Raw genomic sequence first — 27,609 nt, forward strand, 5'->3', positions numbered from 1 at the left:
ACCCCAAGAGCGCAGAGACGACTCATCCGAGAGGTCACAAAGACCCCAGGACAACGTCTAAAGAACTGCAGGCCTCACTTGCCTCAATTAAGGTCAGTGTTCACGACTCCACCATAAGAAAGAGACTGGGCAAAAACGGCCTGCATGGCAGATTTCCAAGACGCAAACCACTATTAAGCAAAAAGAACATTAGGGCTCTTCTCAATTTTGCTAAAAAACATCTCAATGATTGTCAAGACTTTTGGGAAAATACCTTGTGGACTGATGAGACAAAAGTTGAACTTTTGGAAGGCAAATGTCCCGTTACATCTGGCGTAAAAGGAACACAGCATTTCAGAAAAAGAACATCATGCCAACAGTAAAATATGGTGGTGGTAGTGTGATGGTCTGGGGTTGTTTTGCTGCTTCAGGACCTGGAAGGCTTGCTGTGATAGATGGAACCATGAATTCTACTGTCTACCAAAAATCCTGAAGGAGAATGTCCGGCCATCTGTTCGTCAACTCAAGCTGAAGCGATCTTGGGTGCTGCAACAGGACAATGACCCAAAACACACCAGCAAATCCACCTCTGAATGGCTGAAAAAACAAAATGAAGACTTTGGAGTGGCCTAGTCAAAGTCCTGACCTGAATCCAATTGAGATGCTATGGCATGGCCTTAAAAAGGCGGTTCATGCTAGAAAACCCTCAAATAAAGCTGAATTATAACAATTCTGCAAAGATGAGTGCGCCAAAATTCCTCCAGAGCTGTAAAGACTCATTGCAAGTTATTGCAAACGCTTGATTGCAGTTATTGCTGCTAAGGGTGGCCCAACCAGTTATTAGGTTCAGGGGGCAATTACTTTTTCACACAGGGCCATGTAGGTTTGGAAGTTTTTTTTCTCCCTAAATAAAAACCATTTAAAAACTGCATTTTATGTTTACTTGTGTTATATTTGACTAATGGTTAAATGTGTTTGATGATCAGAAACATTTTGTGTGACAAACATGCAAAAGAATAAGAAATCAGAAAGGGGGCAAATAGTTTTTCACACCACTGTAGATATATAGATATATAGATAGATACACATATCTATGTGTACACATATCTATATATATGTTTATATGTATATGTTTATATGTGTGTGTGTATATATGTATACGTATATAAATATAAATTTATATATATATATATATATATATATAAATTAAAGGAACACTTTGAAAACACATCAGATCTCAATGGGAAAAAGAAATCCTCCTGGATATCTATACTGATATAGACTGGGTAATGTGTTAGGAATGAATCAATTCCTTCATCCTCCAGGAACTGCCTGCATACTCTCACCACATGAGGCCAGGAATTGTCGTGCACCAGGAGCCACTGTACCAGAATAGGGTCTGACAATGGGTCCCAGGATTTCATCCTGATACTTAATGGCAGCCAAGGTGCCTTTGTCAAGCCTGTAGCGGTCTGTGTGACCCTCCATGGATATGCCTCCCCAGACAATCATTAACTCACCACCAAACTGCTCATGCTGAATGATGTTACAGGCGGCATAATGTTCTCCATGGCTTCTCCAGACCCTTTCACTTCTGTCACGTGCTCAGGGTGAACCTGCTCTCATCTGTAAAAAGCACAGGGCACCAGTGGTGCATCTGCCAATTCTGGTATTCTATGGCAAATGCCAATCGAGCTGCATGCTGCTGGGCAGTGAGCTCAGGGCCCATTAGAGGACATGGGGCCCTTGGGTCAACCTCATGAAGTCTTTCTGGTTGTTTGGTCAGAGACATTCACACCAGTGGCCTGCTGTAGGTCATTTTGTAGGGCTCTGGCAGTGCTCATCCTGTTCCTCCTTGCCCAAAGGAGCAGATACTGGTCCTGCTGATGGGTTATGGACCTTCTATGGCCCTCTCCAGCTCTCCTAGAGTAACTGCTTGTCTCCTAGAATCTCCTCCATGCCCTTGAGACTGTGCAGGGAGACACAGCAAACCTTCTGGCAATGACACGTATTGATGTGCCATCCTGGAGAAGTTGGACTACCTGTGCAACCTCTGTAGGGTCCAGGTATCGCCTCATGCTACCAGTAGTGACACTGACTGTAGCCAAATGCAAAACTAGTGAAGAAAAAGTCAGAAAAGATGAGGAGGGAAAAATGTCAGTGGCCTCCACCTGTTAAACCATTCCTGTTTTGGGGGTCATCTCATTGTTGCCCCTCTAGTGCGTCTGTTGTTAATTTCATTAACACCACAGCAGCTGAAACTGATTAACAACCCCCTCTGCTACTTAACTGACCAGATTAATATCCCATAAGTTTTATTGACTTTATGCTATACTCTGATTAAAAGTGTTCCTTTAATTCTTTTGAGCAGTGTGTGTATATATATATATAATATATATATATATATATAATGACAGCAACACTCATAACAGTGACAAAAACAATTATATTGACAATCATTTTATGTTATTTTTAAAATGTTTCCTTTTCTTTTTCATAACTTCATTATAACACTACTTCTCCGCTGCAAAGTGTGGGTATTTTGCTAGTAGACAATATAAGAGAGATACACATTTCATAAATTCCTGGTTTAATAGTTAGTGGAGTCGTCAGGTACAGTGTGACATTAAAAGTACTTTCGTACCTGGGGGAATACCTATCCATTGTTAAACTGAAAATGCCATTAAACCAGAGTTTATCATTTTTGATGCAAATTGATGGCATACGTAATGTTTAAACAGGATAACTCTTATCTACATATCGTCAGGTGTTAGAGGAATAGCTGTCATAGGTCACACATTCTCCTTTCATGTGTGCGTCTCCCTTCTTTCTTTAAATTAACACATCAGGGGCATGGAGGTACCTGATGTTGAATTCCTTACTGCTTTTTTCAATTGATCTCTGAAATGCAACCGTCATACAGTGATATGCTACAAGATGCTATTTGGCATTGGTGTAGCTCAGTTATTAAAGTATGTGGATGTCATACTAGCAAGTCACTTTCACAAATGTAGACACTGTATAATTCATTGACACTTTAAACCTACTGTAACTATTGAAAATGTCAAAATAATGCCTTAACTTCATTCTTCTTTGGCAAAACTATTATTTTTAATGTAACTCTGGCTTTCACTTTGTTATTATAATAAAATTGTGTGCTTGGTTGTTCTCATTTGCAATTGGTTATCTGATTTTTAAGTGGTCAAGGAAAAAAATGCATAAAAATACCATTTAGAAATGTAAAGAAGAAATTGTTCAATTCCGAAGGACTATACTGTAGTCAACACATCTGTTATTAAAATTAGTTTTGTTTCATACTGTATTTTTTGCTTGATATTCTGCATTATTTAACAATCCTCCAATGTTGTCTGTCTTTTTTTTTTTTTTTTAAAAGAGGTAGATTTTCTGTGCCACCAGTTGAGAGCAGACCAAGCATTTGGGGGGAGTGTCCACCAAAGTTTGTGACGAAGCCATCTCGGCTAATTGTGAATGAAGGACAAAGTGGCAAGTTCTCTGCTAAAATTACTGGACGACCCCTTCCTCATATAACCTGGCTGAAGGTAGTTGAACTTAGTTGTACCATGGTATTCTGTGTCATTTTCTTTTGTTTCTTCTGTTTATAATCTTTACACATTCAGTGATCAATTCTGAAGTCATAATAAATATTATGCCTGCACTACAATTATTGTATTGTTAGCTTTGCTACAGTATTTTAAATAGACATGCTAAACCCAGTAAAACAGTATACATAATAATGACATACGATTACAAGAAATTGAATACAAAATCAAGTTGATAATAAGCATTGTTTTCTTCTTCTCCATTTTACACTGTTTTCCGTGATAGGAATGTTAAGACTGCCATGTATTTGTGATGATGCGGGTTCTGCTCCATGCTCCCATCTGGCTTCTGGGGAGCTCTCGAACTCGACACCATCAGTAATGTAACCGGATGAGCTGATCAGTGAGGACATCACAAAACAAGGGGATGGTGCAAAAATGTACAAAGTGCTTTTATTAAAAAAACAGTGAAAACGAAGTATTCAAATACATAGTGCAGTGTTACAAATAAATAATCCAATAAAACCAGTTAAAGGGTGGAGGTTAAAATCCCATAAATAAATCCATAAAAATGAGGTTAAAAACAATGGCTGGAAGCAGTCCTTTTAAAAACAAAGCCCAGTGCTTTATTTCTACTGGCGACTCCCCTGCTTCTCCCATTCAGGCTATGCACCAGGGGAGTCACCCTACCTGCAGTTGACCTTCTCTTACTTTCACTGGTCTGGTGGCCTCCCGATCCCAGGCTTTGTTCAGCCCTCCGCCAGACCAAGACTTGGCTTTCAACAATGGCCAGGGTACTCACGCTGTGGTTCCACTCCAAATCTCTGACTTCCGCTGCCTTCTCAGCCTTATGCGCGAGCCAACTTTCTCCCGTCACTCCTGCTCCACACAAGCGCTCGGCAGGAGCGACCACTACCATCAGCCCCCGGTTGCCACCCAAACACCCCGCTAGCGGTCGCCTCTCCCAGCTGCCTGCAAACATCAGCGAGTCTACGTTCGCTCACTCGCTCTCACGCACACACTGACTTCCTTGCTTTCAGCTGCCTTCTTCTTGCTTAACCGCCGTTCATTTTTTCCTTTTCTTCCCCCCCTTGTCCACACTCACGCCACTATTATATATAATGGGGACGTGGTTCAGGTTTGGCGAATAGCAGCTTCCAGCATCAATTACGGATGGAGACGAGCCACAGTACCACTTTAAGGTCTACTATAGTGCCGCCTGCCTCATTGTATGAAATCAGTATGTAGATACAAGTTCACCATGTTCAGTGTTTGCAGTTTTTCTGCATGCTTGACTACCTTTTGAAATAGGATTATTTTAATTAATTTTTAAATCAATTTTAGAGTGTTAAGAAATCTTTTTTAAAACAACATATTTTACTGTCTAAGTAAAATGTGCACATTTTTGTTTCAGGATGAAGTTGAGCTGCAAAGGAGTGATCATTTTAATATGTTTGAGAAATCGGGAATTCACTATTTAGAAATTCAGAATGTGCAATCTGAAGACAAAGGAATTTACACATGTTTCATTACAAATGGTGCAGGAAAGGCTTCTGCTTCAGCTGAGCTAATAGTTCAAAGTAAGAGCTTCATGGCATTTTAGGTCTAAGCTTTTAATGGATTGCTAAAGAGCTTGAGAAAAACAAAACATCTTTAGCAATAACCCACTTTAATTGTTTAAAGTTTTATAATTTAGAGAAGGTGACTTGAAAGTGATATAGAAGTAAGTAACTGAAAATCTAAACATGTGATTGATTTAATCCTCATTTTAAATGTACTGTACTTTTTGCAAACTGATAAATTTGTGTGATATTTTCAGGTCATTAGCAGTAAATAGTCATCTCTTCAGTTTTAAAGGACTGTGTTTCTCCATTCTTTCACATCTCTGAATTATCTAGTAACCCCATGACTTTCTCCGATAAATATAGTAAAATATTACAGAAACTCTAGCAACTTTTCAAACTCTTAATGTTTTGGAGTTAATCATAATAAGAAACTAAAGTACAACTAATTTTGAGCAAAATGTAATTTCTAACCTGTACTGTATATACTGTATACTGTGTTCCTGATAGTCAGACTTCCCCAATAGGTGTACCCAGAGTAGGAATGACAGACATGATATAGAGTGGCCCTCTCAGTGCCAGTTTCATAGAAAATGTTTTTTAATTTATTCACAAGAGTCATAGTGTGTAATAGGCAAGTAGCAAAACTGAGTGCTTATCTGTCATCTTAATTAACATCTTGTCATTGATAATGTTTGTATGTAATCATGCTCATTTTCTTTGTTCAATTTTTTTTCATTCTTTTTCAGATTTGATTTCAAAGTCAGACATGTAAGTAAAACTTTTCTTTTATTTAATGCTGTTTTGATCTTTCAAAACATTTAATTACAGTTTGGTGTGATACCATTTACTGCTCAGGGAAATCTCACTTGTTAGACAATTTTTGCTATTATACTGCTCTGCATTTGCATTAGTTACAGTGATATTATGCTATATTAGTCCTGTCATGAGAATGATGAGAATACAGGAAGAATTCCATAGCTTTACAACAAAATTTTTCATTAGTATTTTTATGGTCCCAACAGTTTCCCCATATGACACGAGTCTATAGAAATCTCGTTACTGCGAAGTACATTCAGCAGGTAGTTTCATTACAACAAAGTGCCAAAAGACCTTGAATTGCCCGAATGAATCATCCATGGTCGCAGCTCAGTTGTGCACAATGATCCCCGAACACAAACATTGTAATTTTTTTGTCTTTCTTCGAACTTTCCTCGTACTGTTATTTTGCTGTGTGTGTTTTCGGTGGTTATCAGTGATACCTTTTTCTTATTGCTTGCCAACATTTGAAAAACATCCATTATAATTTAACTCAATGTCACCCTCCTATAGAAATGGCAGACACGAAAAAACGGTAACAGATAATATAAAAAGACTTAAAATTTTTGCAGCTCTTGATTAAAGAAAAAAGACGTTGCTAGTGAATTCAGAATTTCAACATCAACACTGTCATCTTGAAAGGCCAAGCAAAAAAAGAAAAAAAATCTGCAAATGTATTCAAACTGCTGCATTTGAAGCTGGTTTTATGTGGTTCAATGATGCTCGTTCAAGAAACATTCCTATTAATGCAGTACTCATTCAAGAAAATGTATGGTTTCTAAACTTTCTTGGGACCTCGTCCAACTGGACAACATGCTGAAGAGCGTCCCGAAGTGCGATCACCGACTGTTTATCTGTTGTCGGGGAAACGGCAGGCTCACAGCTCTGCTGCGTCTCTCTGCCAAAGCAAACTTGATGGGTGATGCAAGGAATATTGTAAATGCTGGGAACAGGATTATTTGGCCATTAACCTGGCCATGACCCTGCCTGACTGCTGTATCTGTTTATAGAAGAGTGGCACATAATGCTACAATAAATAACCATGCTGTTCCTGTTTCAAGCTGAATAAAGCTTGTTTTACTAAAGTACTGAGACTTAGCCTCGTGTTTTGGGGTGTAAGGCAGGGACTTATAGCGTAACCTGGATCTTTTAGGATTTGCTTCTGTGGTGCCTCACTGCACTGCTGTGAGCCTGCTGTTGCCCTGCCCAGGCAACGGACAAACAATTTTCCACACACACTGCAATCGTGCTTTGGGACGCACTTTACCATGACATTGCCGTTGGTTGGGGGGATCCCACAAGAGTTCAGAAACCTCACAATATGAAGAAGAAAAGGATGATTCTGGCTCTGATTGATAACTGCGCTGCCCACAACATGCTTCCGCATTTAGATAATGTTCACGTTGAATTCCTCCCACCCAATTCCACAGCAGTGCTTCAGCCATTGGATTTTAGCATCATTCACAGCCTGAAAGTGTATTATCGCAAGGAAATGCTGAGAAAAATTTTCGTCAGCATAACTTGTAGACTGGAGAAGATTAAAATTAATGCAAAAGAAGCTATTGAAATTATTGCAGACTCCTGGACGCAAGTTAAGGAAAGCACTATAGCAACAAATACAGAATCTCATTACAACAAAATTTTCATTGCAACAAAATATTTTTTAGGTCCCTGGCAGTTCATTGTAACGGAATTTACCTTGTATAATAAAAATAAATTTTATTTATATACCACTTTTCCCATGCTCAAAGTGCTTGACTATTGGGTTTATAATTGAACTTTAAGAAAGGGCAGGTATGCAAACATTGTCTTGTCTTGTGTTTTGATATAAAGTAGCTAATTTTAACTTTTCTGTTAGAACATTTTTCATTATTTGTTCTATCAATTTTAAAGCTCCACCATCCCAGCCATGCAAACAAGAAATATTTTATATCACAAAAAAGTATTTGTCACTTTTATATATAGTGTAAATAAAGCATTTTAGGATTATACTTACTATAAAAATTTGCAGATTAGATTGATTTGACTTTTATAGTCAACTTAGGTCCTGTGAAATGTAATGTGTCCTTTAATGAACTGACATACCATCCTGCCTTGTATCCAGTTCTGCCAAAACAGAATCTGGCAAATCACTACAGTACACTGTAAAGGAAAAAGCATGTGTAGAAAGTAAGCAAATGCATATATTTGCAGAGTACAGTTTTTTCCCCATATAAAGTAAAATATAATAGAATTATTGCACAGATAAATTAATATTGTTGCAAGAGATTGCTTTTTATTCAGCCCTTTGGTACCGTCTAATCATGCTGATTGCATATTCTAACATATCATTTGGCTTTCCTAAAATTATTGCTTTTTCTCATGCAACTTTTTTAGCTACTGCATATTAAGGAAAAATGGTAGAGTGCTAACAATAAGGTATCTAGTAGTACTTGTGCTATGTCAGTAAGCAAGCAACCTTCAGTGCCATGGTTTAAAGTTATATTATTTAAATGTCCAATTTTTGAAGAAATGTTGAATTGGTTATTTTCATTAAAACTGCTGGTCAACAGTGATACATATTCAAGTGTGCAAGCGAAGGAGGTTTTGTTCTCTTAGAAAAGTTAGACACAAGTGAATTAGTTAGCTCAGATGCTAAATAATTTCAGATGGTTGGTCTCCATTCTGATGAATACTCAAATAACTTACATTTAGCTATTTTTTTTGCATTTTCCCCAGTGGGTGCAGTGAAATTTTTATGTGCAGGTGCTAATGAACATGCAACATATAATTTTGTAGCTCTTTACAGTACACCTATCTACGTAATTATGAAATGCAAAATGTTGAAATCTTATTAGTAATTCTGATGTGCTTGTCAATGTGCATACATTTTTATAATGATTTACAGTATATTGCTTCAGTTTACATATCCATGATAAATGTCTGCATATAAAGTGTTTATTTTTAGAATTTTATGGAAAAAATCTCTTAATGTAATGAAACACTGTTTTACATGTACAATATTTTGATATATTTAAATTCTATTATAGTTTCAGGAATATTAAAAGTTGTTATTGCGAATATTGAGCTGCTTAAACTGAAAAGTAACATCTCATATATTTTTCTAAAACATCTAAATGCTTTTTTTTTTTTAACAGAATTTCTGAAAAGCCAAATTCCAATATTGTAAATACTGAAACATTTAAACTGAAGTATGCAGCATCTAATGGTATTTCAAAGGAAGAGAAAGAGTCAAACACACAACATAAAGCCGAACCTAAAGAGGTTACCAACAAAGACTTCAAAATAGTAGTGGACAGCAAAAGAGAGACGGTACAAACACTGGAAATCAGGAAACCCTCCTTCCAGTCAAAGCCTCAGATTGATAAACTGGATGTTCAACAGGAATTGCCTGTTAACAGTACTTTTCAAAATGTACAAGTTCTCCAGACACCTAAAATATATTCAAATCCTATTCCAGACAAAACAACTGTGGAACCATTAAAAATTGTGCCAAGTGTTGTGGTGGAGAGTAAGAGATCTCCAAAAGCAAATTCTCCTGAAGTAAATGAAACTGGAAAACTGAGAGAAACCAGAAAATATTTTGGAGAACACAATGTGGAGCCTGCAGGTATTCCCCCGAGATTTGATATTCCTCCACAAAGTCAAGAGACATTGGAGGGCCAAGAGGTCATTTTTAAAATTAAAGGTAAGACATGGAGTGAATGTTTTTTAATACTGGTTATGCTTATTTCCCTACCTGCTTACAGTAGATTTCAGGTATAGATTTAAAAACTACATTATGGCTATTCTTGTTTTTACATGACTGGTTAATATAATTGCTTAAACTTTGTGTTACATGCATTGTCTGGATAATAATTTACTGAGTAGATTATTCTGGTAAGTTTGTTTTACCAAATGCCCTTTTTCACTAAATGTAAAAATAATTGGATATCTTAATCAAATCTTGAACTAAACTAGCCCCAATAAGAGACATTTTATATCAAGAGTGTCTAACTCTGGTCTAGGAAGGCTACTGTGGCTGCACATTTTCATTCTAACAATCTTCCTAATCACTGACCAATTTCTGCTGTTAACTTTTTTCCATTTTAATTAAATTGTTTTTTAGATTCAATCCTCTGAATTGCCATTCTCTTTTTTTAAATGGTACCCGAATGGAAGTTTGGAGTAAGCTAACATTTAACCAGCTAAGTCAGGGTCTCAAGCTCCAAGTAATTTCACTCCAACCAGTTGTTTAATTAGGAGCCAATACTTGCTGTAATCAAACACATTATTTAATTCCATGGTTTGCTTTCCGTTCCAAACCCATTATTTAATTTCATGTGCTCTCATTCTGCCACAGCAGACATTTTCAAAACTGTTGATTGCCCTTTCTTGTAAGAACACCCTTCAAATATTTTGAGTTTCTGAGAAGTTCCACAATACCAAGATTTTAATATGACAATGCTTGCAAATTTTACATTTCATATTAAGCTCATTCTTTAGCATAACATCATAAAAATCTAAATTTTCATGACTGCTTGGCTGTGGTGAGCATTTGGCATAAGAAACTATGCATAAGTGTTAATAGCAGTAGGGGACCATCTGTCGGAAAGTGATACATTTGGTAATTGCAAGTACCAAATAAATGTATTTGGTTCTGTCTCACAGGTGATGTATCAGAAGCATTAGCAAAGATTTCTCTATTTAGAAATAGTGCAAAAATTATTCAGTGCCTATAAAGTATATCTGTATGTATGTGTGTATATTTTTATAATTCCACTAACATCAATTATAAAAGGTAAAAGTGTCTTGGAAAGGCAGTGTACATATTTGAAATGCAAGTAATGGAGAATGGAAAGATAGAAGATTGTAAACAACAAAAGGAAGTGCAAAAGACATGCGTGAGTTAATTGATAACTCTTCACTGGTCTGGTATATAGTATGTATAAGTGTATACTGTGTTGGTTCCTGTCATGGATGCTGTGATATTTTTAGATTGCCTACTATCCTGAACTGTAATAAATGGATTTGGAAGATGGATGGATGGACAGACAGACATATGCGTATAATGAATAAATTGTTTACTGACTGTTTATTTAAATCTCTGAAGTAATTTACTATGGTTATTTGAATATAATCTTGAATTGGTAACATAGGCTGCAAACAGCAGTATTATTTCCTTTTCTTAATTATTAATAAAGAATAGTAAATGGCAGAATGCAAAGTCTAATACAGAAACAAATAATCGTTTAAACAGAATAATTAATTTTTCATTATTTCAAATAATTTTTTTCTGTGCTGCAAATTTAAGTAATTTGTATTTCTGCAGTTTTGGGCAGTCCTAAGCCTGAAATCACCTGGATGAGAGATGGCTATATGCTAAAGGAAAAAACTGGAATAAAGATATATGAGGAAGGCGGAATACATTATCTTTGTCTTCAAAATGTACTTAAAGAAGATTCTGGGTGCTACATCTGTAAAGCCACAAATAGCAGAGGTCAGATCTCTGGCAGTTGCACCCTTAATGTAACAGGTAAGTAGGTTTACAAGATAGCAGTTAAACCTCTTAAAATGTGTACTAATTTTAGTTTAAAAAAGAGTCATTTTATTTAAAAATGTAAATTTATGTTTCCACGTAGCTCAAAATTCTTTGGGTGGAAAAAAAGAGAAATTGCAAAAATGTTTAGATTCAGAGGCAGAGTCTGACTATAATTAGCCAGTATTTTTCATACTTCTGCGTAACCTCTGGCTTTTTCCATTTCCTAACAGCCATTTTTCATTGCTTGGGTTCTTCCTAACTAGAATTGCACCTGACCCTTACCTTTTTGCTCTGCAGGTGCCAGAGCCTAAGTGTATGGGTCACCTGAGCCACCAGGCCTTCTCCGGTAGGAGGGGCCTGTTTCTGGGCAAGGTTTTATTAACATTTAATTAGAACATTCTTAAGGGTTAATAATGGGTTTGTACTTTGACTAATTTCTCTGCTTACTTCAAATTATTTGGGGTAATTTTGGTTTCCCTTCAGCAGACATTTATAACAGGCATGTCTACTTCTGAAATTATTTAAAACAAGCCTTTTAAGTGTTGCCACCATTAGTAGGTTAACCTATTTGAAAGGCAGAAGGCTCTTCAAAAACATGAACATTTATCGGTACGTGCTAGGGAGTCCATTTCCGGATGGGTTTATCCTTCTCGGGATGACACAGTGCACGGGCATCTCACATGTGAACGGTTTTAGAACAACCGACGCTTACTTTTAATAAAACTACTGCAGTATGTTGATACCAATAAAAGACTAACCTTATCTACAAGCAGTTCATGCTGTCATATAAGTACATGTATCTAGTTCAGGGGTGACCAATGCGTCGATCGCGATCGACCGGTAGATCGCAAAGGTAGTGCAGGTAGATCGCGTTGCATTCAAAAAAATTGCTTTTTAAGTGTTAGTCTATCATATATCCTCCCTATGTCATTTGCCACTTGATTGACATACAGGGCGGCCAGTATGAGATCTCTTTCCTAATAACACACTGGTCATCCCGCACACACGATCAAACGCGCAAGCTACTACAAAACACCGGCTGTGATCTAGTTAGCCTTCCAATTTATATCGACTAAAGAAGGGATTTTAAAAAAATTGTTTGGGTAGGGTATGGGCTTTATGTTTAATTAGAAGAGGATTTTTTTTCTCGCAATGTCACAATCGAAGTGCGTTTGTCTGATCTGTCAATCTATCATTGCTATTCCAAAGAAGGAAAATGTGGAAAGGCACTTTCGAACTGTTCATAAAAACTACAAAACTGACTTCCTTCTGAAAAGCGATCTGAGAAAGAGGAAAGAGAAAGAGAACTAAAATCGCAGTTAAATGGACAGCTATCATTTTTCACTCATCTGAATTCAAAAGCTCCTTGACTGCATTATTCGGCTCTATTTATTTATGCGAGTCAGCCTTTTCCCACATGAAGATTATTAAATCCAAATACTGTAGTGACCATAAATGTATTGAATTGTTATTGTGCCATAAAGGTTATTCAATTATGCAAGGTACGACAACATATATTTTACGTATTAAGTATACTCAGAGAGTGTGTGTGTGTGTGTGTGTGTGTATATATATGTATATACTGCTCAAAAGAATTAAAGGAACACTTTTTAATCAGAGTATAGCATAAAGTCAATGAAACTTATGGGATATTAATCTGGTCAGTTAAGTAGCAGAGGGGGTTGTTAATCAGTTTCAGCTGCTGTGGTGTTAATGAAATGAAATGAAATGACCCCCAAAACAGGAATGGTTTAACAGGTGGAGGCCACTGACATTTTTCCCTCCTCATCTTTTCTGACTTTTTCTTCACTAGTTTTGCATTTGGCTACAGTCAGTGTCACTACTGGTAGCATGAGGCGATACCTGGACCCTACAGAGGTTGCACAGGTTGTCCAACTTCTCCAGGATGGCACATCAATACGTGTCATTGCCAGAAGGTTTGCTGTGTCTCCCTGCACAGTCTCAAGGGCATGGAGGAGATTCTAGGAGACAAGAAGTTACTCTAGGAGAGCTGGAGAGGGCCATAGAAGGTCCATAACCCATCAGCAGGACCAGTATCTGCTCCTTTGGGCAAGGAGGAACAGGATGAGCACTGCCAGAGCCCTGCAAAATGACCTCCAGCAGGCCACTGGTGTGAATGTCTCTGACCAAACAACCAGAAAGACTTCATGAGGGTGACCCAAGGGCCCCATGTCCTCTAATGAGCCCTGAGCTCACTGCCCAGCAGCATGCAGCTCGATTGGCATTCGCCATTGAATACCAGAATTGGCAGATGCACCACTGGTGCCCTGTGCTTTTTACAGATGAGAGCAGGTTCACCCTGAGCACATGACAGAAGTGAAAGGGTCTGGAGAAGCCATGGAGAACATTATGCTGCCTGTAACATCATTCAGCATGAGCAGTTTGGTGGTTGGTTAATGATTGTCTGGGGAGGCATATCCATGGAGGGTCACACAGACCGCTACAGGCTTGACAAAGGCACATTGGCTGCCATTAGGTATCAGGATGAAATCCTTGGACCCATTGTCAGACCCTATGCTGGTACAGTGGCTCCTGGTGCACGATAATTCCTGGCCTCATGTGGTGAGAGTATGCAGGCAGTTCCTGGAGGATGAAGGAATTGATACCTTTGACTGGCCACCACACTTTCCTGACCTAAATCCAATAGAACACCTCTGGGACATTATGTTTTGGTCCATCCAATGCCACCAGGTTGCACCTCAGACTGTCCAGGAGCTCAGTGATGCCCGGGTCCAGATCTGGGAGGAGATCCCCCACAACACCATCTGTCATCTCATTAGGAGCATGCACCGATGTTGTCAGGCATGTATACAAGAACACAGGGGCCATACAAAGTGCTGCGTACAATTTTGAGTTGCTGCAATTAAATTTTGGCAAAATGGACTAGCCTGTCACATCATTTTTTCACTCTGATTTTTGGGGCGTCTTTGAATTCAGGGCTCTGTAGGTTGATCATTTTCATTTCCATCAAACGATGTGGCATCCTTTCATTCCTAACACATTACCCAGTCTATATCAGTATAGATATCCAGGAGGATTTCTTTTTCCCATTGAGATCTGATGTGTTTTCAAAGTGTTCCTTTAATTTTTTGAGCAGTTCATATATATTCATATTCATATTCGACCTGGTTATTTTAATAGTAGCTTGCAAGCCGAAAAACTGTGGGCACCCCTGATCTAGTTAGTTGCGGTAATAAGAGCGTAGAAAGCATAACGTGTCCAGCATGCGGTCGTCCAGGCGAGAGAGTACTTCATGCAGAGTACACCAGCTGCTGAGAAAGCATGTTTTGCCTCAGCTGAAGTAGGCAGCACAGTCATCAGATACAGATACACTTGTTCTAAACAATGCACGCGCTTGCCGTTGCTGTGAAACACCGCCATTTCAGCTGTTACTGATGCATCCAGTTTCTTGTCATCATTCTGTGATGGCAAGTTTCTTGGCACAGATAATGCGGATGCAACAGACAGACGCATTGCAATATCAAGTTGCTGTTCAAAGCTGTTGTCTGACAGATGTCAATGAAATCTTCAGTTTTCAACTATAACTCTGTTATTTCTTTATCGATTTTTACACTTTTACACGCTATATATGCGAACTTGGCCGTTCCCAGTTTCCCGGAAATTACAGCAGTTTCATTCCCGGGAATGCGGGAATGAAAAATGTCCGGGAATCCCGGGCTCCCATTTATTGGATTCCCTAGTACAATACAATACAGTTTATTTTTGTATAGCCCAAAATCACACAGGAAGTGCCGCAATGGGCTTTAATAGGCCCTGCCTCTTGACAGCCCCCCAGCCTTGACTCTCTAAGACGACAAGGAAAAACTCCCAAAAAATAACCTTGTAGGGAAAAATGGAAGAAACCTTGGGAAAGGCAGTTCAAAGAGAGACCCCTTTCCAGGTAGGTTGGGCGTGCAGTGGGTGTCAAAAGAAGGGGGTCAATACAATACACAGAACAGAACAAATCCTTAATACAGCATAATAATACAAATTTTAGAAGTACGGAGCAGAATTTACCTGTAGATGATATCACATAATAAAATTTGGATATTTTTAGAGTCCTGGAGACCTCGTCCATCAAGCTGCCTCCCCATTTGGCCATTCCACGGCTGAAACTTTGCTCGGCCAGCCAATCCGATGAAAGGACCCCTCTTTCCCATGATTCCTGTGATCCTCCGTCAGGGATGACTTTACCATAGGCAGGCAAACAACTTGGCAGGTGGGCCGTGGCACCAATTGCCACATTTGAGTACCGAGAACAGAAACAGAATAGGTGAGGGTTAGTAACAGATTATAACAATCATGTCACTTATGTTTTAGTGCTAATGACTAACAACAGAGATGCAGTCTGTACAGTTAATCGGCAGCTCTAGTCAGGATATGCTAAACTGAAGTAGTGAGTCTTCAGCCGAGATTTAATGGCTGAGACCGAGGGGGCATCTCTTATAGAAGCAGTAAGACCATTACACAATTTAGGGGCCCTGTAACTAAAAGCTCAACCTCCCGCTGTTATTTTATTAATCCTTGGAATCATAAGCAGACCGGCATCTTGAGATCTTAAAGTGCGCTCAGGTTTGTAAGTCATGATAAGTCCAGACAAGTAAGCTGGACCTTGGCCATTTATTGCTTTATATGTTAAAAGAAGTATTTTGAAATCTGCCCTAAACTTAACCGGGAGCCAGTGTAAGGATTTAAGAACTGGAGTTATGTGTTCATATTTTCTTGTTCTTGTAATAATTCTTGCAGCCGCATTTTGGATTAACTGGAGGCTGTATAAAAAACAGTTTGAGCAGCCAGCAGCCAATCCTACTAGAGATAAATGCATGAATTAATTTCTCACAATCCTGTTTATTTAGAAAGTGCCTTAATTTCTTAACATTTTTAAGATAGAAGAAACATGTTTTGGACAACTTTATAATATGTGCTTTAAATGACATGCTAGAGTCAAAGATAACTCCTAGATTGCGGGCTGATTCAGTAAAATTAATTGGGATTCCAACTGAGTTAAATGATGACAGAATATTGCTGTGATCAGCGTCATTCCCTCCAACAATTAACATCTCTGTTTTATCTGTATTTAAAGACCAGTAGTTCTCATTCATCCACTCCTTTAATTCACTAACACAACTAATTAAAGACAACATTGGAGAAACTTAATTTGATTTAAATGAAAGGTGTTGTATGTGCTGCTGTTTGTTTCATGAGTATATTCATGGGGAAGAACACCATATGCATATGAAATTAATAGATTTGGCAAAATATTTTTCCTGTGGTCTGAATATTATTTACCTGACTGAGATTTTATTTTTGTGGAAAAGCTGTGCAAAGCTTTCCTACCCAGTTAAGATATACTAATTACATTTTCATAATTTCCTGAATGTGTATCTGTATGCTTATAATTTCATATTTAACATGAATATCATTTTATAATCACCGTTGTTCTTACATTGTTTATTTGGCAAAATCATCAACAAGAATTGTATAACAGTCATACATACATCATTAATTCTGGCTATTTGCAGGTTAAACTCCAAAGTGAACATTATTATTAGACTTAAATCATTCTGATAAAAGTGCAATAAATTATTAAGATTCAGGTGCCTCATCTAATTGAATTTAAGGTAAGCTTGGTATAGAAATATAAGTTTAATATACAAATGAAAGCTTTTTCATTTTGTATGTTATATTTACCAAAGTCCAATTTTAACAATGATAAAATTCTTCCCAATTTGACTCACATTGCTATAGCATGGTGACTTCAAGAATAGGTTTATTGTCATGTGTATACTTTACGTAGTACAAATTACTTATGTGTATTACCAACTAATACTATTGACAGATCAAGAGTATAAATAAATCCAACAGCAGACACTGAATACAACAGCAAACATTAAATACAAAGCCACACTATATAAACAAAAAGTGGTACATGGTATTGCAGTTTTATGATTGTGATGTTAGTATGTTTTGAGTAGTCATCTGACTTGCTAGCAGGAAAATCTGTTCCTAAATCTACTGGTTTAAGTGTTAGTCCTGTTCTGTTTGCTAGAACTAGAGTGTGATAAAGGTGAGAATTGAGGATGGATGAATTTCTTAATGTTTACAGATTACCGTAAAATATTTTCTTAATAAGTTGTTACGGAATTGTTTGTTTTTTTTTTTCTGTATGCTAAGATTAAGTAGACTGCAGAGATTAAAGAGGAAATTCGGAAGGGAATAGCCTCCTGAATAGGAAATAGTTTTAACATCACTGCTGCTCTTTTCCAACAAATATTTCTTGCATTTGGGTGACATCTAATGACTAGAAACTGCTATAGCAGTTTCTGTGAAGGAGGTTATAACTGTGGTGATTTCAGTGATTGTCGCTATAGCTGTTTTTCCACTGAATATTCTGGATTCTACTTTTCTAAGACCTTTGGGACATCAGAGTAGAACTGTTACCCGTTTTACTGTGAAAGTGATCATGAAAGGCACTTTCAAATGTTATTTTTTTATTGTTAGTTTTAGGCACTTCTGTGATTAATCCTGTCTATCTTTTGAGCTTATTAATCTTGTTTTACTAATGCACCCTGAAATACTTTGGCTACCTTGAAATGATTTGACACTTTACCTCTGGATACCTTAACAATGGCCATTCTTGCTCAGTTTCCCCATCTGTAAGGGCTTAACACTTGACCTCTTATTACCCTAACAAAGGTCAGGAACCTGCTCTTGCCAGGGTCACAGAACATAGACTGCACCCAGTTCATTAGCCCTGAAAGGATTTGACATGAGAAAATACCTCTAATTTCTTTAACTGGGCATGTCTCCTCCTGTAATGGCTAAACCTGAAAAGGATGTCTCCCCATTAAATGAAACAACTGCTAATCTCTTATGACAAGGTTTTGGATCCTACAGAACCTGGATAGAGCATTCATCCCTTCAGTGATTACAAGTATCACAATAAATCAAAAGGTAGTTTTAGTGAGTTAATACCAAAACTTTATTTCACTCTAAATGTATATTTGTTTGCAGAGAAAGAAGGCATGCACAAAATGTTAGATAAATTGGATGAAAACCTGAATGATTCAAATCAGTTGCACAGCAAGCTTTGTGTTAGGTGGTTAATTGACTTTTAGTTAATACAGTACATTCATTTTATTCTTAGGACAGACATGATGTTTGTTAACACTGGGATTCTTCCTGACAGAGATTTTGAAGAAATACCGTATTTACCCATGTACCACACGCCCTTGTGTAAGATGCGCACCCAAATTTTTACAAAGAAAATCGTGAATATCGTTTTGCCCCATGTACAACGCGTGTTGTGATTAGAGAGAGAGAGCAGAAGAAGTAAACATTACAGAATTACATTTCCTGATTTTTCTAATGCTAATTTTCGGGGAAAAAATGTGCGCGTGGTACATGCGTAAATACGGTACTTCCAAATCTGTACTTTTTATAGTGTGCCTTGGTGGCCAGTTATACAAGATCTAGCAATGGTTGCATCAGCTTAAAAATCGAATAACTGATCATTTTCAATGGTGTGACTTTTACCAAAATACTGTACTGGGTTGACTAAAAGGTCCAAACCACTTATTTCATACCTTCTGTAAAATCCAAATTTCCCCCGGGGACAAATAAAATTCTATCTATCAATCGGTCAAATATGGCCTGTGGCTCTTTTGTGGTGGTCTTATGCTACAGCATAACTAGTGCCGAATATACTGTATGATGTTGACAACCTACTTTGTGCAAAGCTATGGATAGAATCTGACATCCTTTCTGTAATTAATGACACCGTGGTAGGTGTAGTGACGATCTTCTGTAATATCTTTTAGAATATTTTGTAGTCTCATGCTCAATGGGAGTTCCTAGTTGCTAGATTTGTGTGTCTACTGGCTCATTGGTAATCATGTTTATAAAAATTTTAGATATGTATTATACAAACTCCAAAATTACTGAAAATGTCTGAAATACTGGAAGGGTTACTTTCAGTGGTGGAGTATAAAACGTTTCCACAGACTAAGGAATTAAGTAAGCTTTCATTTAAATGAAAAACTACATGATTCTGGACAACTGATTTACTCAGTATTGTAGGGAAAAATAATAAATATACTTCATAATTTACTGAATTTATGATTTTGATAAATTTAAGATATTGTTAATATTGTTATAAAATAAATAACTTGGCAGCATTTCCTGTCATGAATTTCAGAGTGCCTTATTTGTGAAGGTATTCACAGAAATCATAATTGCTCATTCCCATTTTAACCTGGTATTATTTCAGTTTTGTTCTAAAAAACAAATTTTCTGTTAGCTTTAATTGACCAAGGTGTAAAAATCATAGCAGTCCATAGTGTTCACAGATGAATGTTTGTATCACATCTTAAAAGTAAAGAATGGGAACCTTTGTATTCTTTTCTTTCTCATTGCTAAATATTGTTCAGATTCAGACTGTTAAAAATTCAGGTTAACTAAAATTATTTAGTTTGCAAAGAATAAACTGTTGTGAAATTACATTTTTATTACTCCGCACATAATCGCTGGATTTTTTAGCATATTTTTAATTTGTTTTAACTCTTGCCATGCTCTTGGTTTTAAAGTAGGAAATAGTTTAAAGTTGATACACATCTCTTTTTATACTGTGTTTGCATTTTTTTCAGCATAAGATTTCAAAAATAAATGTTATTTTCAGAGTGAGAAGAGGAAAGTGTTTTTTTTTTTTTTCATCCAAATGGCTAAAATATGTATACTGTATGTTGTTGTATATTGTAGAGGGGTTATGCTACCTGCATTATTCAAGGGAAACAAACCCATGAGTTTGTCCTCAGTGGCTTAGAGATGTTGTCACCGCTGTCTTTTTTTTTTTTTTTTTTTTGTACAAGTTTCCCTAACCAGTATAGTCCTGGGCACCTACTCCAAATGCTAAGTATACTGTATCCTGATCAGACACTAAAAACACATGTCTTTGTGCCAGCACCTTATTTATTTCTGTCCTTAGTCAACCTGCCTGTATTCTCAGTCTTGACTGGCCTCCCACTACAGTTATACTTATTAAAACAGTATAAGGGTTGTCGGTTTTGTTAGAATTAAATCGCCACAGTTGACTCCTTGTATGTTGCATACTCCTACATATTTTTCTTTCTTTTTTTTTTAAATAAATGGAAGTTGAAACCTGTGATATTAATTTGTTTTTCTCCATTTTTACTTTTAAACTACTAAAGGTCCAAAATTGGAAGGAAAAGCCCCATTTTTCATACAGACCTTAAAAGAATGCATTATTAATGAAGGACAGGACTTTATATTGCAGTGTTCTGTGGAAGGAAAGCCTTTGCCTCAGATTACCTGGCTTTTAAATGGTAAGGAAATAAAGATTTTTTAAAATTTGTTTGAAAGTCTGCTGTGTGAATATAGTAGTGTTTAAATTACATAAATCTGTTACTTAACACTGCTATACTACACAATAATGACTGTTACAATTTTCAGACTTGATTAACTGATTGTCTTTTTGATTGTATCATATGATATTAGAACACCCATCCATTTTCTGAAAATCGCTTGTTTTATCATTGGGTTTTGGGATGCTGAGTTTTGCAAACCCTGGATAGGATATTCATATATTGCAAAGTATACACACACATTCAATCAGTTTAGTGTCTCCCATCAGCATAACCTGACTTTAGAACACCTGTGGAAATGAGGTGTATCCAGAGGAAGTGTTCACACACAGAGGTTGAATGTGTATATTCCACATAAGCAAAACTGAAATTTAACCTCGAGTTACTGGAACTGTCAGGTAGCAGTACTTATTGCTACACCTCTATGCTGCTATAGATATAGTTTCTGAATTGTTGCACATACTGGATTATTGTTAAATAAGTTTTGTACATTAAGCTGTTTCTTATATATATAGCTATATATAAAACAAATTGACTGTTGTATTAACGATTTTACATATACATTTTACAAACTCAAAAATTCCTGAGAATGTTGTCTTTCTTTATAAAATACTGGAAGGGTTACAGTGATCCCTCACTATATATCGCGCTTTGACTTTCGCGGATTCACTCCATCGCGGATTTTATATGTAAGAATATCTAAATATATAGCACGGATTTTTTGCTGGTTTTTGGATTTCTGCCGACAATGGGTCTTTTAATTTATGGTACATGCTTCCTCAGTTGGTTTGGCCAATTTATTTTCATACAAGGGACGCTATTGGTGGATGGCTGAGAAGCTACCTAATCGGAGCACGTATTATGTATTAAATAAAACTCCTCAATGATATACAATATGCTTCCCACACGGTGCTTCACATACTTAAAAGCCCGAAGAGCACCTATTGATTTTTGATTGTTTTCTCTCTCTCTCTCTCTCTCTCTCTCTCTCTCTGACATTCTCTGTTCCTGATGGAGGGGGTGTGAGCAGAGGGGCTATTCGCACACTGGCCTAGAAGATATAGACGCTCCTCTAAAAAATGCTGAAAGACTACCTTCACATTGCTCCCTTACTTGCGGCTGCTTTGTCTCGTGGTGCTTCGCTTTCTTAAAAGCCCGAACAACACCTATTGATTTTTGATTGTTTGCTTTTCTCTCTCTCTCTCCCCCTCTATTTCTCTGACATTCTCTGCTCCTGACGCGCACTCCTTTGAAGAGGAAAATATGTTTGCATTCTTTTAATTGTGAGACAGAACTGTCATCTCTGTCTTGTCATGGAGCACAGTTTAAACTTTTGAAAAAGAGACAAATGTTTGTTTGCAGTGTTTTAAAGTCCCTGTCTCTACAACCTCCTGTGTTTCTGTGCAAATCTGTGACCCAAGCGTGACAATATAAAAATAACAACATAAACGTATGGTTTTTACGTTGCGGATTTTCACCTTTTGTGGGTGGTTCTGGAACGCAACCCCCACAATCGAGGAGGGATCACTGTACTTTCAGTGGTGGAGTATAAAATGTTTCCACAGACTAAGGAATTAGGTAAGCTTTCATTTAAATGAGAAACTACATGATTGTTACACACCTGTGCCATTTAGCCTAGAAAGTTATATTGACTTGGGCAAATAGAGTAGAGTCCTTTTCACTTGTCATGTTTACTTAATCAGTTCCAGAAAAATTACAGTAACATGTTTAAGTTGAAAAGTCTTGGCCAAAAGTCATTTTCATACCATAGTAATCTTTTGGACTTGGTTAGATCTTTATATTATGGTACATATTTGATCATTTATTGCTAAAAACTGAACTTTAACTCCTGAGATTGAAAACTAGATTTTACTTTACAAACACACATATATTAGGCAGCTTACAAAATAAGGTTCATAATGAATTTAGTTCCATTAAAACTACTACTGTAGTTTGAGGTGATTAATTTATAAAGCAGTTTCTTAATCTTAAGCCCTTGGCACAATAGATAGATAGATACTTTATTAATCCCAAGGTGAAAATTCACATAATCCAGCAGCAGTATACTGATACAAAAAAAAAATTAAATTAAAAAGTAATAAAAATGCATGTAAAAACAGACATTAACTTTGAATAATGTTAGCATTTACTCCTCCAGGTGGAATTGAAGAGTCGCATAGTGTAGGGGAGGAACGATCTCCTCAGTCTGTCAGTGGAGAAAGACAGTGACAAAAGTCTGTCACTGAAGCTGCTCCTCTGCCTGGAGATTCCACTGTTAAGTGGATGCAGTGGATTTGTTCATGATTGACAGGAGTTTTCTTAGTGTCCGTCGCTCTGCTACAGATGTTAAACTGTCCAGCTTTATTCCTACAATAGAGCCTGCCTTCTTAACAAGTTTGTCCAGGCGTGAGACGTCCTTCTTCTTTATGCTGCCTCCCCAGCACACCACCGCGTAGAAGAGGGCACTCGCCACAACCGTCTGGTAGAACATCTGCAGCACCTTATTGCAGATGTTGAAGTATTGCAATGTTATATATATCTCTCTATTATAAAAGAAAATCTCGAGACAAGATTTTTTTTCAAGTTCCGTGAAACAAGATTATTGGCAAGAGATTTTTTCAAGTCCCGCCCTCCTCTCAACCATTTTCAACCATGCCCACGGTTCTCTCACCTCTCATTCATGTGAGTACTTTTGTCAGATACAGTTCCTGCGCTCTCAGCTCTTATAAATTTTAACGTTTTCCTCACTTTAAGTTCCCAATAAAAGAAGACTTATTATGTCCAAATCCTATTGAAGAATTTCATCCCGAAGGGTTATCAACAGAAGAAATGAGTGCACAGGTAATCCTAGCACAGAGAAACAAAGTCAAGTGAATTAACTCGAAAATTGTCGATCGGTTACATGGCAAATTAGTTAAATGCGTATCAGTAGACTATGCTGTCGAACAATTCTGACATGTAAAATTTTAACAGGTGACAAGAAAGATAATACAGTACATCTTCAACGGATAACAGTCACCAAAGGAGATCTTGATATGTCATTCGTATTAAAACGCTTACAGTTTCCCATTAGAATAGCTTTTGCTATAACAATTAACATATCACAGGGACAAACATTCGAAAAAGTTGGTTTATTTATTAGAGAGAAAGAAACGATATTTACTCATGGGCAGTTATACATTGTGTTGTCACAATGTAAGTCCAAACACGGAATCAAAATTCAATGCAATATTGACGAAAAGATACTTCAGAATATTGTTTTTACTGAAGTTTTACAAGTACAAGTTTAAAAAGTATTTGTGTGCTAATTTCAAAGCTATGTAAACACATATAAACATGGCCAACAAGAAGGGGGGTCCGAAAGAATCGAAGACGAAAGCTACATCCAAGCTGCGATCAGCAAGCCCTAGTTCGAGATACGGCCTCTCAGAGACAGACCTGGATCAGATGGGCGAAAGTACAGACTCCTCGGGACCACGGTCCGCTACATCGTCGCCGCTGAGAGCGAAAAGGGGCGAAGGTGCGATCGTGAGTGCAGATGTGGATAGCTCGCCGATTGGAGAGGATTACCTGAAACTGGAAAAGGCCGGGAGGTCCGCGGCTTCAGTTACGCAATTACGCGGGACTGGAGCAGCGGGGACACCGGCTTCAGCAGAGTCTGCTGCTTCATCTACGGCACAAGAAGGCACATTTCAGCTATCTGAACTGAAAGTGTTGCTTGCTGAGCTCAGGCAAGATATAAAGAAAAGCGAGAAGGCTAATGAGATAGCAACGGCAAAGGCACTTGAGAGACTGAAACAGGAATTAAAACAGGAAATCCAACAGGCAAATGAAAGGCTGCGCAAGAGGTACAACTTGAACTTCGACAGGTGCTGGGTAAAATCGAAGAGCGCATTGAGAAAAACTCAGTTAAACTGAGCACGCTTGCTGATCGATTGGAGCATCTTAGTGAGACATTCACGAATCGGATCGAAATAGCCGAACATCTAGCTGCCTGTGCCGAGGAAAGAGCAGTAAATGTCAGTTGAATGTAAAAACTCGGAGAAAAACTTGGAGACAGACTGGCTGCTTTAGAAGATGGGAATAGAAGGTATAATGTCAGAATTGAAGGCTGCCGGAGAATCGAGAAAGTTTAAACCCGTGAAATTCGCAACTGAACTTTTTCTAAAATAATCGGGGCGACTTTAAAGCAGAATCTGAGATAGCAGCGCTTACAGCGTCTGATCAAACACCGTCAGACCCGACCAAGATCTTTTATAGTTCGTTTTGAACGATTATCATTTAAGTTAGAGGTGATGGAACTCCTCAGGAAAAAAGGGGAAGATATTATATATGAAGATTGCCACATTCGCGTCTTCCCTGACTTCTCTCCAGCAACAGCTATCAAACGCCGCCTTCTATAATATTAAACAGCTGCTACGGCAAGCCAATGTCAAATACGGCCTCCTGTATCCGGCAAAACTGAAAGTGGAATGGCAGGGTCATTTCTATGTTTTCGCTAGCAAGGAGGAGGCAGAAAATGAGTTAAGAAAGCTGATCCGGGACTATTCTGATACATAATTGTGAGTCATGGCGGTAAATGATAACGCTAGGATTAATAATCTACTGTCTGATCTATTTGTTTTAAAATACGGGTTTTTATCAGCATATATTCTCATATTCTTATATTATTATTACTTACTTATTACTTATCATTACTTAGTATTACTAGGGTGCTAAATGTTTGTTTTATTGTGCTTAATTACGTTTTCCTCCTCTTTTTTCTTTTCTAATTATTTCATGTGTACCCTAAATGAGACTGTTCAATATCATACCCTTGGTTTGCTGTTATTGCTATTACTGCATTAAGACTTGTTATGCTTGTTTTGGACACATCTTTAACACCATCACCTGGGTTTATTATCTGGGGATATCATCTTAATGCACTAAAATTGATGAAGATTATATGTATATGTGTATGTGTATGTATATATATATATATATGTATGTATATATGTGTATATATATATATATGTATATATATTAAGTGCAAAATTCTTTTCTTTTTTTTTTTTTTCCTTTTTTAAAGACTATATTGGTAACAGATATCTCTATCTTTTACCCTTAAAGCGCCACTGCATGGGGGCTTGATGTGCTTTGGGCGTGCTCTGTCTCTGGGTATGTCAGAGGACTGGGACTGCATGAAGTGGGTTTTAGCCTCACCTGGGGAGGCAAAAAGGGAGGGTGGGGGTTAAGGGGGGAAGAGAAAGAGAGCAGGCTTGATCTATATCTAATCTATCATCTCAATCTTTATAATTATAACTATCAACGTAATAATAAGCTGCATGGCAACAACTCTTGGGGGAATAGGAAATTAAGACCTAAACTATTTCACTTCCAGTTAAGACTATAATATGACACCAAAAACTCAGAATCAGTGTCTCCATGATGGGACAGTTAACCGTAAGCTGGAATGTTAAAGGCCTGAATCACGAATTAAAGAGAAAGAAAGTACTTTCTCACCTAACAGGTCTAAATGCTAAAATAGTATTTTTACAGGAAACCCACTTACTAAGTAAGGATCAGTTCCGGCTGCAAAAAGACTGGACTGGCCAAATGTTCCATTCTAGTTTTACAAAGAAAACTAGAGGGGTGGGAATTCTCATACATAGAACAGTACCATTTGTAGCATCAGATGTAGTATTGGATCCTGAAGGGAGATATGTGATGGTCATGGGAGACTTATCTAACTGTAAAATGATTTTGATAAATGTTTATGCACCTAATGTTGATGATAAGGAATTTATACAAAATTTATTTGCATCCATTCCCAATCTGAACACTCATAAACTTATAATGGCTGGGGACTTTAATTGTGTTCTAAATCCACTTTTAGATAAGACTTCCTCCACAGGGGAACGCAACTAACACCGCAAAGATAATTACAAAGTTTATAACTGATCACAACTTATCAGATCCCTGGAGGTTTTTAAACCCAAATTCAAGAACATATTCTTTCTACTCACCAGTACATCATTGCTACTCAAGGATTGATTACTTCTTTATAGATAATAACTTCTTGCCTAAGATTAAATCTTGTAAATACGATGCTATTGTTATTTCAGACCATGCTCCGATGATCTTGGAGCTGAAATTACTAAGCCCCATACACTCACCCCAGATGGCGTCTTAATCCGCTTCTATTAGCTGACGAGAATTGTACTGAATTTATATCCAAACAAATTGAATTCTTTCTAGAGACAAATACATCCCCTGAGATCTCTGCAGGAATACTCTGGGAAACTCTTAAGGCCTTCTTAAGAGGACAGATTATCTCATATCTTTCCCACAGAAATAAATCCGAAGCGAAGAAAGTAGCAGAGATAAAAGGCGAAATTACTAAAATAGATGAAGAACATGCCAGACTACCAAGCGAGACTCTACATAAGAGGAGGCAGGCTCTACATTCAGAATTAAACCTCTTGACAACTAAAGAAACCGAACAACTAATTTACAAATCCAGACATCATTATTATGAACATGGAGAGAAAGCTAATAAGCTTTTAGCGCAACAAATTCACAAGCAAGATATGCATAGCGCAATCTCGTAATTACTAACACGAATGGAGATAAAATCATCGAACACAAAAATATAATGTACACTTTTAGAGACTACTATAAATCCCTATATACTACTGAGTTTAAAGAAGACAATATACAATCTAATGCATTTCTGGATAAATTACAGATACCACAAATTGACGCTATTAGTGTGGAGGAGCTCGATA

The 27,609-nt window shown here is 37.3% G+C and overlaps 1 protein-coding gene across 2 annotated transcripts in view; it reads left to right on the top strand.

Annotated features, from left to right (window-relative positions):
• mylka (myosin, light chain kinase a) overlaps positions 1-27,609 on the top strand; it is a 272,709-nt gene that overhangs the window by 114,047 nt on the left and 131,053 nt on the right. For both annotated transcript variants that reach the window (XM_039757417.1, XM_039757418.1), the window contains 6 exons: positions 3,374-3,539; positions 4,954-5,119; positions 5,851-5,872; positions 9,058-9,608; positions 11,232-11,435; positions 20,669-20,803. In XM_039757417.1, the coding sequence (XP_039613351.1) occupies positions 3,374-3,539; positions 4,954-5,119; positions 5,851-5,872; positions 9,058-9,608; positions 11,232-11,435; positions 20,669-20,803 (1,244 nt within the window). The remainder of the gene's footprint in view (positions 1-3,373; positions 3,540-4,953; positions 5,120-5,850; positions 5,873-9,057; positions 9,609-11,231; positions 11,436-20,668; positions 20,804-27,609) is intronic.

The sequence above is a fragment of the Polypterus senegalus genome, chromosome 6, assembly GCF_016835505.1.
Source record: "Polypterus senegalus isolate Bchr_013 chromosome 6, ASM1683550v1, whole genome shotgun sequence".
NCBI classification, from domain to species: Eukaryota; Metazoa; Chordata; class Cladistia; order Polypteriformes; family Polypteridae; genus Polypterus; species Polypterus senegalus.